Raw genomic sequence first — 20,692 nt, 5'->3', positions numbered from 1 at the left:
AGCCAAAGGCAGGTGCTCAACCACTGAGCCAACCAGGCACGCCAAGAAAGCTGATTTTAAAATGCAATACAGGGGATTCCTGGGTGGCTCAGCGGTTTAGTGCCTGCCTTCAGTCCAGGGTGTGATCCTGGAGTCCCGGGATCAGGTCCCGCGTCGGGCTCCCTGCATGGAGCCTGCTTCTCCCTCTGCCTATGTCTCTGCCTCTCTCTCAGTCTGTGTCTCTCATGAATAAATAAATAAAATATTTTTTAAAATAAAATAAAATAAAATAAAATGCAAAAAAAATAAATAAATAAATAAAATAAAATAAAATGCAATACATCCATCAAACTAAACTACAAGTTTATCATATACAAGATTCTATATATATTAGAAATCAAAGACAAGATATAATTCTATTTTCCCATATTTTTATTTAAATTCTAGTTAATATAATGTGCAATATCAGTTTCAGGAGAATTCAATGATTCATCAGTTACATACAACACCCAGTGCTCATGACACATGAGCTCATGAGCTTATGACAAGTGCTCTCCCTAATACCCATCCCCCCACCTCCCTCCATCAACCCTGTTTGTTCTCTATCATTAAGAGTCTCTTATGAAAAAAATTAAAAAAGTCTCTTATAGTTTGTGACCCCTCTCATTTTTTTCCTCCTCCCATGTGTTAATCTGTTTTGTCTCCTAATTTCCACATGAGTGAAATCATATATTGTCTTTGACTTATTTCACCTAGCATTATACACTAGCTCCACCCTTGTCATTGCAAATGGCAAGATTTCATTCTTTTTGATGGCTGAGTAATCCTCTAGTGTGTGTGTGTGTGTGTGTGTGTCACTTCTTTATCCATTGATTACTCAATGGACATTTGGGCTCTCTCCATAGTTCGGCTATTGCTGATAATGCTGTTATAAACATCTGGGTGCATGTATCCCTTTGAATCTATATGTTTGTATCCTTTGGATAAATATGTAGTAGTACAATTACTGGGTTGTAGGGTAGTTCTATTTTTAACTTTTTGAGGAACCTCCAGGCTGTTCTCCAAAGTGACTGCACCAGTTTGCATTCCCATCAGCAGTACAAGAGGGTTCCTCTCTCTCTGCATCCTTGCCAATACTTGTTTCCTGTGTTTTGAATTTTAGCCATTCTAATAGGTGTGAGGTGGTATCTCATCATGATTTTGATTTGCATTTCTCTGATGTTGGACATCCTTCCATGTGTCTCTTAGCCATCTGGATGTCTTCTTTTGAAAAATGTCTATCCATGTCTTCTGCCCACTTCTTAACTGGATTATTTGGTTTGGGGGTATTGAGTTTCATAAGTTTTTTTATACATTCTGGATACTAACCCTTTATCAGATCTGTCATTTGCAAATATCTTCTCCCATTCTGTAGGTTGCCTTTTAGTTTTGTTGACTGTTTCTTTCACTCTGTAGAGGTGTGGTTGTTTTTGTTTTGTTGTTTTTTTTAAGATTTTATTAATTTATTTGAGAGAGCGAGCATGTGCGTGGGGGTAGCACGGGAGAGGCAGAGGGAGAAGCAGACTCCCCACTGAGCTAGGAACTCAACTCAGGGCTCAGTCCCAGGACCCCAAGATCATGACCTGAGCCGAATGAAGATGTTTAACCATCTGGGCCACTCAGGCTCCCCTGTGCAGAATTTTTTATCATGATGCTCTCACAATAATATATGTTTGCTTTTGTTTCCCTGGCCTCCAGCAACGTGTTTAGTAAGACACTGCTGCGTTTTCCTCTGGATTTTGATGGATTCGTTTCACATTTAGGTCTTTCATCCATTTTGTGTATTCATTTTGTGTATGGTGTGAGGAAATGATCCAGTTTCATTCTTCTGCATTGTTGCTGTCCAGTTTTCCCAACACCGTTTGAAGAGGCTATCAAATAAAATATGATTCTGCATTCAAGTTCCCTCTAACTGAAGAAGAAAACAGGGCCTATAAACTGATGTTATAGCACACTGTAATGAAAGGGGCATGTGCAGTCTACTAAAGGCAGCCCATGTGACAGGCATCTAATCCAGCCTATGCATGGGGGAGAGAGAGTTAAAGGAGGCTTCTTGGAAGAGGGAACATCCCAGGTGTGCCCTGAGTGATAAACTGCCAGTTATTAATTCACCCACCTACCCATCTATCCATCATGATTGAAAAATCTCTAACAGAAGACAGACTATTATAGTGAGGGAAATCCAATGACAAAATTGTGCACAGCATATTATGAAGACAAAGGATGAATCATCAAATCAGCCTGAAAGGGCCTAGAGACAGCTTCATCAGAGTCAATATTCAGAAGGGAGTCTTTTCTGAATACATACATCTGGCTCCATCCTAGCCCTTGAATCAGCAAATTTAGGAAGACCACATGCTTTCTGGTTTTTTTAATTGTCCAACTGATTCTAATATTAAGAAATATTGCATTAAAAGTCTTCATGACACTGGATTTGGCATTTGGATTTCTTGGCTATGACACCAAAGGCACAGGCAAAGAAAAGAAAGATGAATTGGACTTTGTGAGAATTCAAAAAAATTTTATGCATCAAAAGACACTTTCAATAGAGTCAAAAGGCAACCCAAGAACAGGGAAATATGCTGCAATTTGCATATCTGATAAGAGAATAAGATAAAAAAAAAGAAGAAGAGAGAGAATAAGATCCAGAATATATAGAAAACTCCTAAAACTTAACAAAAAGACAACCCAATTCAAAAAGTAAAAAGGACTTGAAAACACATTTCTCCAAAGAAGATACTTAAATGGCCCATAAGCACATGAAAGGATGCTCAATATCATTAATCATTAGAGAAATGCAAACCAAAATTATAGTAATATACCACCTCACACCCATTAGGATGGCTACTATCAGAAAAACAGAAAATAACAAGTGTTGATGAGGATGGGGAGAAATCAGAGTCCCTGTGCACTGTTGATGGGAACGTAAAATGGTACAGCCCCTGGGGAAAAGAGTATGATGCTTCCTCAAAAGATTAAAGATAGAATTACTATATGATACAGCAATTCTACTTCTGGGTAGAAAAGAACTGAAAATAGGGTCTCAAAAAAGTATCTGTACATTCGTGTTCTTAGAAGTATTATTCACAATAGCAAATACATGGAAGCAACCAAAATGTCCATTGACAGGTTGATTGCAGTCGAGTCGTTGCCTCGGCCTGACCTGGACATTGAGGCCCACAATGCTGGCTCTTTGTACACTGTCGCTCCTGCCAACCCGCAGGATGGCCCACAAGCAGATCTACTACTCAGACAAGTACTTCGATGAGCACTACAAGTACTGGCATGTCATGTTACCCAGAGAACTTTCCAAACAAGTACTGAAAACCCATCTGATGTCTGAAGAGGCGTGGAGGAGACTTATGTCCAACAGAGTCTAGGCTGTGTTCATTACATGATTCATGAGCCAGAACCACATTTTCTTCTCTTTAGATGACCTCTTCCAAAAGAGCAACAAAAATGAAGTATAACTGGGGATTGTCAATTAAATGTTTTTCAAATTTAATGTATATGTGTATAGAAGGTAGTATTCAGTGAATACTTGAAAAAATGTACAAATTGTTAATCCATACCTGTGCATCAGCTGTATTCTTCACAGCAACAGAGTTCAGTTAAATGCAACTGCAAGTAGGTTATTGTAAGGTGTTCAAGATGAATTTTTCCTCTTAATATAAGTGCCTGTTTGACTTTGCCTGTTACTTTTTAAAATAAGGTTTGTATGTTGCATTAAAAAAAATGTCCACTGACAGATGAAGGAATAACAAAATGCAGTACATCACAGTATGCAATATTATTCAGGCTTAAAAAAGAAGGAACTCTGACACATGTTACAACATGGATAAAACTTGAGGCAATTATGCTAAATGAAATAAGACAATCACAAAAAGAGATATATTATATGATTCCACTTGTATAAAGTAGTTTAGAACAGTCAAAATCAGAAAGCAGAATGGTGGCTGCCAGAGGCCTGGGGGAAGAGGGACATGGGGCATTACTGTGTCAGTTTTACAAGATGAAAAGAGTGTTAGAGGCAGATGGTGTGAATGGTAGCACATTTTAAATGTATTTAATACTACTAAACCATACTCTGAAAATTGGTTAGGATAGTGAATTTTGTGCATTTTGCCACACAAAACACTGCATCGATTCTGAACTTGTTCAACACATGGAGCACCCATTATATCAATAATGCTAAAATTTCTAGCATTTGTTCCCTGCTTTCTACATACCAAGGACTCTTTGAAGTACTTGATATGCTTTCTCTCACTTAATATTCACAATAACCCTGAGGTAGGCACTCTTATGGACAGATCTGATTTTCTAAAAAAAAATGTCTCAGACCCTCATACTCTGCTAACAAGAATGCAAAATGGTACAACCACTTTGGAAAGTAGTTTGCAGTTCTTAGAAAGTTAAACCCGGTTACACTATGACCCAACAATTCCACTCCTAGGTATATACCCAAGAGAAATGAAAACATATATCCACACAAAAACTTGTATACAAATGTCCATAGCAGCATTATTAATAATATCCTAAAAGACCATCTACTGCCAAGTACACACAAAATGTGGTATATCAATACAATGAAATATTTGGCAACAAAAAGGAGTGAAATAGAAGCTATAAATTTTAAAAACATGCTAAATTAAAATCAGCAAGTCACAGAAGACCACATACTTATGATTTCATTTACATAAAGTATCCAGAATGGGCTACTCTATAAAGACAAGAAGATGAGCAGTTGCCCAAGGCCAGTGGTTGGAGAATGGGAGAAGAGCTGGATGACTGCTAATGGTAAGAGGTCTCTTTTGGGGTGAGGAAAATGTTCTAAAATTGATCATGGTGATGGGTGCATAACTGTGAATATACTAAAAAACCGCCAAATTACATACCTTATATGGGTAAATTGCATGGTACGTGAATTATACCTAATAAAGCTATTATTAAAAATAAAGAGGTCTCAGGGGGAAGAATAGGTACAAACCTAAGTCAGCAACTGTCACTGCAATGCAAGTGTAATTACCTACCACAGAAGTAATCATATGGGTTCTCATTCTGGAATACTTACAGCTTTAAGATACAAAAGAAACTCAACACATATTTGGGTAAAGAAACTAAGACATATAGGATGTCAACACTCAATATACTTGGGTCCTCTGCACCAATAATATTTAGTTGACCTCTGAATAACATAGGTTTGATCTGCATGGGTCCACTTACATGTGGATTTTTCTTTTTTACAAATACAGTATGATACTATAAATGTATTTTTTCTCCCTTATGATTCTCTTGACATTTTTCTCTAGGTTTCCTCTTTATTCTAAGAATACAGTATTGAATACATATGACATACAAAACATGTGTTAATCGACAGTTTACGTTATCAGCAAGGCTTCCAGTCAATCACAGGCTATTAGTAGTCAAGTTATAAGGAAGGCAAAGGTTATACACAAATTTGAGACAGCACAGGGGTCAGTACCAAACTCCTGTGTTGTTCAAGAGTCTACTGTAATTCCAACTTATTTCATAAATACTTCCCAAAAACAAATCAGGCAAATCTCCTGGAGTGCCGGCAGTATTTCTTAGAGTACCTTTCTTTCTCAGTTTCACACCTGTAGAAATGGAGATCACTACAGGCCAACAAGCAAATGCCTGACTGCTGAAGCTACATAAGCCTGTCTAGAAATAAATTCCACATAAGAGTCACAGGAAGGAAAAATCAAACGGATGTAAATTTTTTTCGATAAAGTTTTGGCTTGACTTTTTTTTTTTTTTCAGGGAACTGCACTGAACTTTCTTGATTTCAGGAATATTTGATACACATTATATACAACATAATGACTCAATATTTGTACATATTGTGAAATGATCACAATAAATCTAGTTAATATCCATCACCATACCTAGTTACAATTTTTTTCTTGTTATGAGAGTTTTTAAGATTTACTCTCTTAAAAAAAAAAAAAGATTTACTCTCTTAGCAACTTTCAAATACACAATATTGTTACTGAAGGCTGTACTTACATATGCCAAACACTATTCTAGGTATTGGGAAATACAAAACAGCCCCAAAGCTCATGGGGGTTAAATAAAAGAGAGACCAGATAGAATGCAGTATAACAGATATGCCAAAACTATGAAGAAAAATAAGCAAGGAAGAGAAACAGGAGGTCTAGGACCAAGTAAGGGGAGAAATTCACAGGGCAGTGAAGTGAGGGAGATGGGTTCAGGGATGGCTTCAAGGTTTTTGACCTGAGAGCTGGAACTGCCATATACAAATATAGAGAAAACAAGGTGGAGAACAGGTTTAGGGGAAAAAAAATCAGGTTTGGCTTGGGATGTTAAATTTAAGATGCCAATTACACATCCAAGTGAAGATCTTAAATGGACACCAAGTTTGAAATTCAGTTAAAATGAGGCTGGAAATAATTTGTGAGTCATCAGTATAAAGATGGTACCCAAAGCTTTAACTTGTGACTATCCATCATATTTATTCAACCTCTTCCCTAGAGTATGAGCAAGCTGTTTCCATTACCTTGCCACTGAAAACACTGCTGCAGTAAGCATCCTTAGAAGTATTTTCTTCTGCTATATATTAACACTTTTATTTGTGTAAGGAAGCTTAAAAATAGAACTGCTTATTCAAAAGGTATAACCATTTTAAATTTTACTAACCACAGTTGATTTACAAAAAGACTGCAGTAGCCCACACTGCCTCAATCAGCACATGGCAGTAACCATTTTCCAAAACTAGTGAGCAGTTGGATATTACTAACTGAAATTTTTTGCCAATCAAATGGATGAATAAAATGGTATCTCATTTTAATCTTCATTTCACCGAACATATTTGCATATATTCATTTGCCATTTACAAGTGCTCCTCTGTAAAATGCCCATTTTATTACAGGGCTGCTTATCTTTTCCTTATCAACTTGAAGATGCTTTGCTATATTTGAGATATGAAACCTTTATCTGGTAATTCGTGACACTATTTCTCCCAACTTAGATTCATCTTTTGTTTTTCTTGCCTTAGATCACAAAAAAATTAAAAATCTGCCAATCGCTTCCTTTATGGCTTCTGGACCACCTGTCTCACTTTAGAATCCCCAAGGTTCTAAATGCATTCCTCTAAGTTTTTTTTTTAATTTTTTTTTGTAGTTTTACTTTTTACATTTATGTCCTTCATATATCTGGAAGTTACTTTTGAATATGGAATGAGCTAGATGGTCTAGGTCTATTTGCAGATAAAGAGTCAACTCTATCAATTTCACTTATTAAGTACACCATCCTGTCCCACTGAAATACTCTGGGATCATATGCCCAAGTCACCTGGGCAGCCATACAATCTTGACCAGAAAGAAATTCTGTATACAAGTGTAAAGAAAGTCAAAGCACCCTAGTCCTTAATATAAATATACAAACTACACAAAACAGAGACAAAATTCAGAGTCATAAATTCCATAAAGAAAGAGAACAGAAGTGAAAGAAGAGTGGAGCCTGGGTGTCTCAGAGACTGATCATCTGCCTTTGGCTCAGGTCGTGATCCTGGGGTCTTGGAATGGAGTCCCACATCAGGCTCCCTGCAGGGAGCCTGCTTCTCCCTCTGCCTATGCCTCTGCCTCCTCTGTGTGTCTGTCATGAATAAATAAATAAAATCTAAGCAAAAGAAGACCAATGGCTTCTTCTTGATTTGTGGCTCTGGCCTGATCATGATGACAACTGGAGAGGAGGCACTTAAACTACAACAAAGAAAAGAATTCATTTCTCTTTAATTCTTTGATTACCTCCAGTCTTTCCTGTCACAGAGCTTTTAGTGGTTGGTTTCATCCACATGCACTGAAGCCTGAAGCTCCCCAACTGGACACACGAGGGTCAGTCCCAAGAAGGTCTCTAGAAAGCTCTGTTTGGCTGGAACACTGCAAAAGTTAATGGTTCATTTTAACTGTGGACAAACTTTAAATAATGTTTTTCTGACCCAAAATAACTCCATCAAGGCAGTTAAATGGTAATTCATAAAGTGATGTAACAAAGGGATGGGGAATGATGAGATGGATTAAGAGTTTGGTTTTTTTCTTGAGCTCATAAAATGACAAGGAAAAGAAACTCCATGGGCCCAGTGGCCCTACCTATTCCTGGGTGAAGTGTACAGGCACTCTCCCCCCCCCCCCCCGCATTCAACCCATGCAGCTGATACAACCCATGCGTGTGTGTGTGCGTGTGCATGTGTGTGTGTAACAGAAACAGAGAAGTCAGGATAGAGAGAGGGAGAGAAATATTGCTCATTGCTCTCTGGGGGCCTGGCCCACCACTTCCTACTCCTAATTACATTGTGTCAATTTAGAAATATAAAAAGTAGCTATTTATAAAACCTTTATAAAGGCTATAAATGAGTCCTCCTCCATATAAGAGGGTAGCCCATCCTTTATGACAAGCTAGAATAGTAAAGAAAGGATACAGGCATCCAGTCAATTTGTATTATATGCCACAACCAAAAGGAGAGCATAAAATAGCCGGAGTATATATACCCATATATTGTTCACCACCAATGTCTCTACAGTGCAAATACGAAATACATTCACCAAAACTTCTGTGCTTCAGTGAAGAACAAAGAACAGAAAGATGGGTAAAGCGTGAGCTAACACTCATAAAGACATCTCAAAAAACTTCCAACTTCTCACACAGGACTAGCTGGTTTGGGGTATCTCTATTATATACCACCTCACAGTAAACAAAAACATTCCATAATTACCTCAGCCTACTTTTCTCCATATGAAGAAAAAAGCATTTAACTTGTGCCTCCTGGTGAGCTCAGCATGACTGCTAGCTATCTCTGCTCTTCTAGCTTTCCTTTCTCTTCTCCTGGTTGCCAATATTCTTACTTCCAGCTGGGCTTGGAGGAGAACCTGCATGGCCCATCAAGCAGCCTTCACCTTCTTAAAGGAAACCAGGGCACTTGCGTCCAAGGCATAATGCACCGCCCCCTCCCCCCCCCCCCGCGTTTCTGCACTATTTTGATTCTGTGCCCCACAGCCTCTGAGCACAGGCAGAATGGAGAACTTGCTGTCTCATTCAGCACATCTATTTAACCATGATCATGCAGCACTAGGCTGATTCCAAATCAATCAATGAAAAATTTTTTTCACAGTATAAAGTGTATTGACCACGAATCCATGCAAAGTGGGAAACAGGTTCTTTAAATTGTTAAGAACTCCCTGCAAGCTCTCATTAACAAGACTTGTAAAGAGGGGGGAAAAAAGAGCCCTAAATTGGTGCCGCTGCACCAAAATGGTATGGAAGCACCTCAAAAAATAAAAAACAGAAACTTCATTCATTTCACTTGTGGGTATTTACCCAAAGAAAGCAAAAACACCTAATTAGAAAAGCTATATGCACCCCTCTATGTACTGCAGCATTATTTATGATAGCCGAGTTATGGAAGCAACCCAAGCGTCTGTCCATATATAAATGGGTAAAGAAGATGTGGCATATATGCAGACAGTAAAATACTACTCAGATGTAAGAATGAGATCTTGCCATTTGTGACAACATGAATGGACCTAGAGGGTATTACACTAAGTGAAAGAAATCAGAAAAAGACAAATACCATATAATATCACTTATATGAGGAATCTAAAAGCCATATGAATAAACAAGCAAAAAAAAAAAACAGAAACAGACCCATAAATACAGACAACTGGTGGCTGCCAGAGGGAAGGGGGAGTGAGCAAAATGGGAGAAGCAGAGTAGGAGGTGTTGGCTTCCAGTTACAGAATGAATAAGTCACAGGGATGAAAAGTACAGCACAGGAAATACAGTCAACTGTTAGTGCAATAGCATTAAAGAAAAACAAAAAGAGCCTTATGATGCTCTTCCTAGCAATATGAATAACCCCAAACAGTTGACAGCTGAAATGCTATTGTGACTAAACCTCATGGAAAGTTCTCAGACACTCTCAAATTTTAATGAGGTAAATCATATTCCTTTGAAAATCTGAGTCCACTGCAAATGTTTTCATTTCAAGAGCTGATAGAGTATCAAAGGAGAAAAATATCACAAGAAAGAAAATTAAACACTCCATATAACAGGCTAATTCTGGCATCTAAAAAAACCCCCGCATAGTGGCAAAGCAGACCCTTGCTGGCAAAGCACTTGGGGATAAATGTAGGCTCTAAGTCAGGCTCAAAAAATCTTACAACCACATCAGTGAGCTAGAGAATCAGCAAGAAGCATAAATCTTTGCATCACTACAAAATTCCACTCCCATCCATCTACCATTGCCTTATACATAAACTCATACCCACACATTCTGTTTTCTTTTAAAAAAAAAAAAAAGCCTATCAGTGGAAGGTATTTATATCAATCATATTAACAAATGGATATTCATAGTCACCTGGAAATTTACTTACAGCTGGGGAAAGGTGTGGTGGTAAGGGCTGGGAAGCATTGTAAAGGATATATTTTAATGTTTGCTTCATGATTTTAAATTTGACAGTTAAATGCAGGAGGATCACTAATAGATGAATGCCTGATTCATGGCCCAAGTGATACTACTTGCTAAAGACACTATTCTCAGACATTCATGATCTTTGCAGACTTTCTAAAAATGGGTTAAACTGATAAAGGTTACTGAGCTGAAGTAGCCATGTCTACTGCAGCTCCCTTTAGAGAAGTTCTGCTGTGTGATACTAAATCCAATGTTAGTTGGAAACATTGTTAGTTGTGAAGCCTCATAAATGGAAATATTGACCATTTAAGTCACTCTTTTATCCTCCGTCCTTAAAATTCTCTGATCTTCTTAAACAAACATCACTCTGATCTTTGTTGATCTAAGTCCAGGAACCTCCCAGAACCCATACAGAGCACAGGCAAAGTGACAAAATAGTAAAACCTATGAGACATGTATTTACTTAACACATTTCCTACCCTATGTGCCTACCACACTGGGCCTAGCACTTAAATACAAAGATACAAATTCTTAAGAAATACACCATTCCGGGGTACCCCTGGGTGGCTCAGCGGTTTAGCGCCTGCCTTTGGCCCGGGGCGCGGTCCTGGAGTCCCGGGATGGAGTCCCGCGTTGGGCTTCCGGCATGGAACCTGCTTCTCCCTCTGCCTGTGTCTCTGCCTCTTTCTAGGTCCATCATGAATAAATAAATAAAATCTTAAAAAAAAAAAAAAAAGAAATACACCATTCCAAATCATATATTAATAAACACTACAAAATCATTAGCTCATAATGGTAGCCATCAGTTTTGTTCGAGGTCAATGTGAAGGTGTTGGTGTTGATTTCATAAAATAACTATAGATTATAACATGGAGCAATAATAAGACCCTATGATTCCACCTTAAAGCATCAAAGACCCTAGACTGCAAGCAATAGGAAATTGGCCTTGTGGAAGATGCTCTGTGTTGCTTCCCCATTAGCCATCACCTACTTTCTCCTTGCACTAGAACCCTTTAACCCTAAAGGTGGGACCCCAGTCCTAGGGGATGAGCCTTGAACTATGCCAAACAGGTATTTCCTATTTCACTTACTCAGGCACACCAGTGACTGGTCTATGATAGGCACGAAACCCAGGCCTGGCCAGTGAGTCAAAGGAAGATGTGGTAGAGGGGATTCCTAGGCAAGATTTTCCCCATTCTTGAAAGGTAACACAAAAGCAAACGCCCCTTCCTGTCTGCCTTTGAATATAGCTTTGTGAGAATGTGATGCCTGAAACTGTGGCAGTCACCTGGTGATCACGAAGGGACAAGCCCAAGGAAAAAAGACAACAAAGTGAAGATGGCCAAACAGAAAGATGGGAAGCACCTGCATGCTTGATGGTGTCCTTGTGCTGATTTAACCAATCCTAGAATGCTCTATAAAGAGATATTAAGATCTCTTTTACTTATTGTTCCCACAGAATTTAGCTTAGTACTCTGTTACCTGCAGCTGAAAGCATCCTAACACATGCCCATTTAAATAAAAATTTAAAAAGCAGGGATCAGACCGGTTCAGACTCCAAAATGATTTCTTCTTAAAAAAACAAACAAACAAAAAAAATGATTTCTTCTTAAGCAACTGCAAAATGCAGAAAGGAAAACCACTTACCTTCTTTCAGGTCATTTAGATCCCTGCTCAAAAGATTCACCCCCATCAAAGCTAACAAGAAGCCTAAAGTAATGACACACAGATATTCAGGTGGGCTCAGCATAAATTGATTGTACTCTATTTTCTTGACGTGTGGCAAGATCAAATCACCTGGCTAACTGTTGCCAAACAGTCCCAATCCTGTAGGAGCATCATACAGTAGCCCTTCCTGTACTATAATGTCCACAGTGGCCTAATTCACTCCACTTCCTTTTGTAATTTTGCACCAGAATGCTGGAGGCAATGTTAACCATAGCACACAGAGAAGATATATCTATCTTCTGTCCGTATGTGGATAACTCATTTTTACAGAGTGCCCAATATATATATGCAAGGTATTTTTCTTGGGACCAATAAGGTAAAAGACCCCAAGAAGCTGAAAATAAAGAGTATCTTTAAAAGTCTAAATGTAAGAACTGGCATAATGTGTGAAGCCGCTCTTAACAACCCTAGCTTATAGCATCTCCCTCCCCTGTATGCACACACAGACCATTCATCAAATTCTACAGTGTTAAGGGAACCTACAAAAATGATCAAAGTACTTATTTTTGTGTATATATATGTAATGAATTCATTCATTTAATATGCTAGAATAGTAAGATCAAAAAAATTGTAACGTATACTACTACTGGGAACACCTGAGTCCTTACTTTGGGCCAGGCATTATTCTAAACACCTGAGATAAACTCATTAAATCCTCGTGAAAATCCTAATATGTAGATATTATCATCCACATTTTACTACTAAGAAAACTGGGACACAGAGGTTAAGCAACTTTCCCAGAATCACACAACCAGTGAGTGGCAAAACCAGGATTACAATACAGGAAGTCTGGCTCCAGAGTCCATGCTCTTATTCATTATACTGTCTCCATAATTAGCTAATATTCCAAATTAAAATCATTCACCATAACAATTTCAACTGCTCTGAGTCATTTAATAATTGTAATAGAAATTGCAATACATGTCTTAAAATGAGTGAAAAACAAATCCAAAATCCACAAAGATAGGAGAGCATATATATCTGCTGGAGAGTTACCAAAGATTTCAAACATTTCATGCTATGAAAGGGTATTTACTCAGATTCCGGTAGATCCTAAAGAACTGTAAAATACCAGTTGAATACACATATACCATCCAGACTGGTAAATTCCTTAAAAACATTCTACCTATCCTACATCTATCAAGATCACAGGTCACCAAGGTATAAAAAAGAGAGATCATCAAAATGACAAAATTGTTACTGCAACACAAAAATTCAAAAGTAAAGGGTATCGTTCTCGGCCTTTTGGCTAAGATCAAGTGCAAAAGTAAAGGGTGGACTTACCCACTAATATCACGGAAAATCCCAGGAGAATGACACCATTCCCAAAGCTACCCCTTCTCTGAACCGCTAGATTTCACTCTTCCCACAACCTCACAAACCTAAGATAAACTTGAACTTTCTATGTGTGTGGTTGTAAAAGATGGCATTTGTTAGAAATCTGAATGTAGCACTGTTGGTAATCTAACTCAGACCTGACTCTTCACTACAACTCTTATTTTGACACACTTAGAACCCTGATCACTTGCTCAGCAAATGGTGAAGTAGATTATGTAATCTTTAAAGGAAGAACAGGAACACATCTAACATTCCCACCTAGCCTGTTAACTCCCAGAGGGTAGGATCTACATGAAATGCGCTGTGTTCTGACAGTAACTATAACAAATGAGGAACCTGGTAGTCTAGTCACTCAGTAAACATCTGCTGAATCAATGACTGAATGATAAGTAAATAATTCAAGGAATTAAAGGGACAAAGAATAAGAGGCAAATTGCAAGGAAAATAAGATCTATCAACCTGAGAAATGAATTATCATGTGTGTTTTTTCCCCCAGATTATCTGGCACTCAAAAGAGCATAACTCAAAAGACTGGCAGTCATCTGATGGTTTTAAAGATGAAAAGGGAATTGTTTCTCCATAACTTTAATCAAAACACGTTGAGTATATCTGGCATTTAACCAGTAAATTAAAGAATAGAAGCTTCTTGGTGGCCAAATTTATATCCTTTTTGTTTCTTTTGTATGCAATGAGCAGAAATTAAAAGTAAACAAGAAAACCAGTAAGAGAATAAAATTCTACTGTGCCTTTCCAAGCAACCTGAAGCAAAAAGATGTCCATCAACAAAATTCTAGGATTACTAAAACCAAACTGTCAGCACCCAAGCAAAACTGAAACTCAATTCCCTTTCCTGTTCTCCTTTGTGTGTATATATATATGTATATATATATATACACACACACACACACACACACACACACACACGCCTGGGATGATAATACTGACCTATTTTATAGAACTATCATGAGGATTAATCAGCTTAAAAATGTCAAGCTCCTCCAGAGGAAGAGAGATTATAATACCTATATAACCACTTCTACAATTAACAAATGACCTGAGTCTCCTGTATCATGATGCAAAACACCATTAGTTACTTAAAAGTAACATGGTAAATTTTTAAGTCACAAATAACACCTCACATTAAAGAATATGCATAGGGCACCTGGGTGGCTCAGTCAGTTAAGTGTCTGCCTTTGGCTGAGGTCATGATCCTGGAGTCCTGGGATCAAGCCCTGCATCAGGCTCCCTGCTCAGTTAGGAGCCTGCTTCTCCCTCCGCTTGTGCACACTCTCCCTCTCTCTCTGTGTCAAATAAATAATAAAATTTTTAAAATCTTCAAAAAATTTTAAAATAAATATGCTCATTAATAACATTTTCTACAACTTTCAAGTATCTTTAAAGAAAGTAGGTTGAGTACTGACAGGAAAAAGTAACTTTTGATGAACCACCCCAGAAAATAAAATCATTAAATAACAGTGGCTCCTGAGCTCCAGGTCTCTGAACAGAAAGTTGTCCGCTCAGCTAAAAAGAATTCACCACATGCCATAGGGTTTGATTACTACTGCCGTCACCATCATCAGAAAGGGTTGTGCAGCCTCCTAAACCACCTGCCACTCCTAATGAGGAAGGGACGCGGCTCCTAACAGTGCAATGCTGAGATCTGAACATTTCTGCCTTTTATATCAGAGTTACGCCCATAGAAACATGCATTTCAGTAATAGGAAGTCATTACAGGATGTCTTCTATTTCCTTTCAGCTCAGCTAGTTTTGCTTTTCGGCAAAAGCTGATTAACATGACAGAGTTACCGTGTCCTTCAGACGCCCGAGAGAAACTTGATAAGCTAGCTGAAAGTGTTACTTCTACCAGGGTTAGCAGCAACCATAGCTCTGGGAATGGATGCTTTTGAGATATTCTGCTTTATAAACCTCATTTATCAAACAGCGGGAGAGCTGTTACATATGGTGATGGGCATTATGGAAATGCTTAGGTTGAATACAAAATGCGAATGTGAATTGGATTAAATTACCTGCAAGAAAGAGAAACTAACTCAGGAGGAAGTAAAAGGAACCAATCATAGATATAAATCAAACAGGGCTGCACAGAAATGTTAAGTCTGCTTATAAATGGTTACCCTTGAGGTTTCCTATGAAAAGGTTTTCTGGAATGTCAATGAAGAATTTTAAAAATTTAACATAGTGAAGTTAGATTAAATAATTGCACCTACCACAGTCCTTGCCTACTCAAAATAGGAAGGAAGGTTAGAAGAGGTCTACATAAATTCAGACAACCCTAATAACACAAGGATTAGCTGATGCTAAAATCCCAATATGAAAAATCAGAGTATGCATGAGGAAAGGAGACTGCTGAAGAATACAGTGCTGACAATGTGGCTGGATGGGAATAAAAGAAGCAGAGTAAACTAAGGTAAAATTCTTGAATTTTTTTTCCTATGGGCAACTAGTTTCTATTTTAGTTTAACAAAATATTTTAAGATGTGCTTAATGTTCAGTTATAGTTTAGGTACTTCACTTAAAAAATCATATTTTGGAAAAATACTCATGCTTTGTTTGCTTTATTAAAAAAAGGAAAAAATTAAAAATAAAAAAAATTAAAAGGAGAGGAAGCACACAGGTCTTCCTATATAATGTAGTTTTGTAACTCTAGGTCTTCAAAAATTATGAGATGAATTCCTAGGCAAAAACATGAGGAAATTAGTAATAATCCTACAATGCCCTCACCACTGAAACTAACACTGATTTTGGGGAAGATTTGGTAAAGTTGATAATTACAATGTGATGGGGAGAATGAAAGAGAGAAAAGTCATATGGGAGAGTAATATGCAAAAGTTAGAGCCAGTACTTTTATTTTTAAAAGCTGGACATTGAGTTTAGGTGGGACTTTCATATTCTGTCCATAAAAAAAAAAAAATTGCTTCTGGCAGTCATAGGACTCCTTTCCTTTGGACAAAGCACAAATGAATGAGTCAGAGACACACCTCAGCTAGAAGCCCAGGCTACCCAACACGCTGGGAAAATATCCCCATCACACACAGAGACATGTACAAAGTTGGTCACATAAGGGCAGTACAAAGAAGAGAAATGAGAGTACCTCAGGAACAGCAAAAGTAATGGGTAACTATTAGATGCTCTCAAGGAAGAAAAAAAGAAACCCTTCATAATAATTGTGGAGTGCTTTATAGCACTGCTATGTCAAAGGTATAGGATTCCTCCAAAAAAATGAATGTGTGTACCTTGCAACCATGCCAGTTAGAGACAAAGTAAATAAACTGATCAACTGGCAGGACAGACTCACGGCGCACGTTCTAACAGAAGATTCTCATCCCATTGCATCCCCTACCTCCTCGTTTCCACCTTTCCCTTACTCTTTTTAATCCCTCATATGACAAAGTTTTTTGGTCTGGCCAATGATATCAACCTAAAATCACAAACCTGCCTACTGCCCCAGAAGCATCCTGAGAAAGTGGTCTTCTCTCAAGTCCCACCCAGCCCCCAAAACAGCACAGGGTGGGGGGTAGCATTCCTGGGAGCTAGAGCCAGCACATCTCACAAAAACAGGGTCTGTCTGTCACTGACATTCCACACCCCCCCCACCCCGCCACCATTCCTAGCTGCTCTCCAGGTCACAGTTCTCAATAAACACATGTAGAAAACAAGCTCATTCTTTTTCCCACTCATTAAAAATAAACCCAAATGGTCCCCAATTTAGAACACATCTACCAATGAAAAAAAGTTAAAGAGAGGGAGGTGCCCACCCACATAATCTTTCCATTCAAAGAGGCACTATTTCACAGCTGCTATGGAGTTTATAATTAACAGACAAGCTTAACCAACAACAGAAATTTCTGGAATCTACTGTAATTTACACTAGGGTCTTGCTTATTACAAATTTAGATTACAAACACAGGCTGGATTCTATGATTGAATCCAAAAGCCTTCTTGACACACCTCTAGCTCAAGTCTCTTGTTATCAGTCAGCCTTGCCTACAGGGAGTGGCTGCAGGCTGAGGCGTTGGCCTGACCCAATGTGCAAGCAGAAGCAATGACTGCTCCTGCTCACTCATTCCTAGAGCCCATAAACCACCCACCACTCGCTCCACGGAGCTGTCAGGAGGCTCCACTGGAACAATGTCACATTGCACTGAGATGCGTTCACCATGGTGCCTCCCACAGGTCTTTGCTCTGGCTGGACTGCAAGCTTTCTGTTTCCTTTCTCACCTGCCACCCCAGGTTGAATCCTCTCACCGCAGGTTCTAAGACATAAATGGGGAGTGGGAGGAGGGACTGAAGGGCAGGCGACCATGGAAGGCAGAGTAAAAGAGCAGACAGACAAGAGGGTGAGAGCAGGGCAGCCTTCACAGGCCACAGGTAGCTTTGCGAGTAGTCTTTACCATTTGAATCTATTGAATCAAGAGCTACACTACAATAGAAAGTCTCTCTCTCTTTTTTTAAAAAAGATTTTATTTATTCCTGAGAGACACAAAGAGAGAGAGAGGCAGAGGCAGAGGGAGAGGCAGGCTCCATGCAGGGAGCCCAACGTGGGACTCGATCTCGGGTCTCCAGGATCAGGCCCTGGGCTGAAGGCGGTGCTAAACCGCTGAGCCACCCGGGCTGCCCAGGAAGTCTCTTTTTTACAGGAAAGGGAACTGAGGCTCAGAAATACAGTCAGAGACAGGTAATGACTCCACTAGGATTCTCTGACTCCAGAGTTCACCCTAACTGTGTTGTCTCCGCCGTCCTGGAAAGATCTCCTTTCACCCTACACCACCAGCCTTGCCACACTACTCGACATTCCCTGAACAACGATTGTGCCTTGATACCTATACCTTTAAAAATAAACAATCACAGGGTACACTCAGGTGTGTGCAATAAGCTGAGTGTTCCTGCCACATTCATACACATACACACTTGGTGAAGTTCTACTCATGCTTCCTACTTGACCCCCAAAGGCAGAATGAATCCCCTCCCCCAGGTGCCTCCAGCATATTCTTCAACTTACTTCACACATCCTTCCACAGGGGTTCTCTGAAGCCATATCATCACTACCTCCCTTTCATCTAGTTCTTCGAACCTAGCACAGTGCTTAGCCTAAAATGCTAAACACAACCATGCTGCCAAAATTGGCAAATGAACACCCAATGAGGAGGAAAAATTAGGTGAACATGCTTCCGATATTGACTGCATGAGGATTACAAATCCACAAAGCGATCATAATACCTTAGCATTCAATTACTGGGGAAAATCTATTTCTCTTAACTCTAAACTAACTAGTCAACCTCCCTCCCCTGGCCAGTAATATTACATATGTTAACTAATAAGACAAAAAATGAAAGTCTGGTTTTCTGACAAAAGATTTGAACTGGGGGGATCCCTGGGTGGCGCAGCGGTTTAGCGCCTGCCTTTGGCCCAGGGCGTGATCCTGGAGACCCGGGATCGAATCCCATGTCGGGCTCCCGGTGCATGGAGCCTGCTTCTCCCTCTGCCTGTGTCTCTGCCTCTCTCTCTCTCTCTCTCTGACTATCATAAATAAATAAAAATTAAAAAAAAAAAATTTAAAAAAGATTTGAACTGGGGCACATGAGTGACTCAGTGGTTGAGGTCATGATCCCAGGGTCCTAGGATCAAGTACCATCAGGCTACAGGCAGGGAGCCTGCTTCTCCCTCTGCCTGTGTCTCTGCCTCTCTCTCTCTCTCTCTCTCTGTGTGTCTCTAATGAATAAATAAATAAAATCTTAAAAAAAAAAAAAAAAAAAGACTTGAACTGAACACGTAAGTTCCAAAGAGTAGAGGATCCCTGCACCAGGCCAAAGCCTCTCAAAAGATACAAACATTCTGTGAGATCATCTCCAACCAGCTTTCCCTCTTTCTCACCAACCATGGAAGCAGACTAGGTGTACTCACCTGGCTTATTTCCTTCTCTCTCATGGCCCAGCTGCCCCTTGGTGTTCAAACCACACGTATAAACTTCCCCATCCTCCAGTAAGAACACGGAGTGGTTCCCTCCACAGGCCACTTCCTTGACACTCCTATCAGATATGAATCCACACACCTGTGGCTCAGCCACAATCCCTTGCAGGTTGGTGCTGATCCCAGGTTGGCCCAGAGACCAATATCCCCAACATAACATTGTTCTTTATCCTTCAGGGAGTCATGTAGCCTAGAAGAGAGTTCTGTAAAAAAGGTTAAAAAAAAAAAAGGTCAGAGAAAATCACTTTTAAGTAATAATCAACTGAAAAAACAACATTCCCCTTAATATTCTTCAGATAATCTGCATCTCAAAATAATACATATTAATATCATTGAAAATATTTATAATGATGCTATTTATATGTTTCAGTAAGAGTTTAAATTTTTTTTAATTTTAAAATATTTTTATTGGAATCCTTTTAATAAAAACAAGTATTCACGTTAAATAAGTCTAATTGGTCTGAAAGTATTTAAGCATCTCAAAATTTCTGGGCAGTTTCTTTCCTCCAGTAAGTTGACAGCTGCTCACATAGGTTAATGCAGGGAAATTAGATGGAAGTTCCTAGGATCTGCCCAACACCAACCAGATAGGAGTTATCCTCTGCATGAACAAAACCCTTGATTGAAGGGTAACAGCGGCGGAAATCTTCAAACACCCTGGTGGCGCTGCGGATCAGCCTGCGAGGACCAGGGGTCTGGGAGGACACCAAGGTCAGTGGAGGGGGGGGGGGCAATGGCAGCCGAATGCCCCCTTCGCGCCCTGGGCTGGGTCAGCTCCCAAAGGCGAGTCACGGGCACATTAGAAACTCTAGTCTGTAAGAGCAGCTCATCCTGCTCAACCTGAGGCTGCCGTCCCCTCACCCAGCAGGGCCCCGGTATAGGAGAGCAGGCGCCGCCCCGAGCCGCCACAGCACCACCGCATGATGCCAGCCGAACCAACCACCACGCAAAGAGTTTAAAATTTTTTAAAACAAATTTTGTTGGGCAGCCCAGGTGGCTCAGTGGTTTAGCGCCGCCTTCAGCCCAAGGCGCGATCCTGGAGACCCGGGATTGAGGAGTCCACATCGGACTCCCTGCATGGAGCCTGCTTCTCCTTCTGCCTGTGTCTCTGCCTCTCTCTCTCTCTCTGTGTCTCTCATGAATAAATAAATAAAATTTCAAAAAAGACAAATTTTG

The 20,692-nt window shown here is 39.5% G+C and overlaps 1 protein-coding gene and 1 pseudogene across 8 annotated transcripts in view; one reads left to right on the top strand and one right to left on the bottom strand.

Annotated features, from left to right (window-relative positions):
• HERC3 (HECT and RLD domain containing E3 ubiquitin protein ligase 3) overlaps nucleotides 1-20,692 on the bottom strand; it is a 113,468-nt gene that overhangs the window by 80,485 nt on the left and 12,291 nt on the right. For 7 of the 8 annotated variants that reach the window (XR_012023244.1, XM_072810196.1, XM_072810200.1 and 4 more), the window contains exon 3: nucleotides 19,451-19,719. Coding sequence is in view for 7 of the 8 variants with exons in the window: in XM_072810196.1 (XP_072666297.1) it covers nucleotides 19,451-19,676 (226 nt within the window). In the remaining variant the exon portion in view is untranslated. Of the gene's footprint in view, nucleotides 1-7,805; nucleotides 7,938-19,450; nucleotides 19,720-20,692 lie in introns of all 8 variants that reach the window. The other variant, XM_072810197.1, reaches the window with a different exon arrangement.
• On the top strand, nucleotides 3,241-3,481 carry LOC140623727 (cyclin-dependent kinases regulatory subunit 2 pseudogene; annotated as a pseudogene).

The sequence above is a fragment of the Canis lupus genome, chromosome 33, assembly GCF_048164855.1.
Source record: "Canis lupus baileyi chromosome 33, mCanLup2.hap1, whole genome shotgun sequence".
In the NCBI taxonomy this organism is placed as follows: Eukaryota; Metazoa; Chordata; class Mammalia; order Carnivora; family Canidae; genus Canis; species Canis lupus.
Note: the sequence above shows the minus strand (reverse complement) of the source record. Positions and strands in the feature narration are given on the sequence as shown.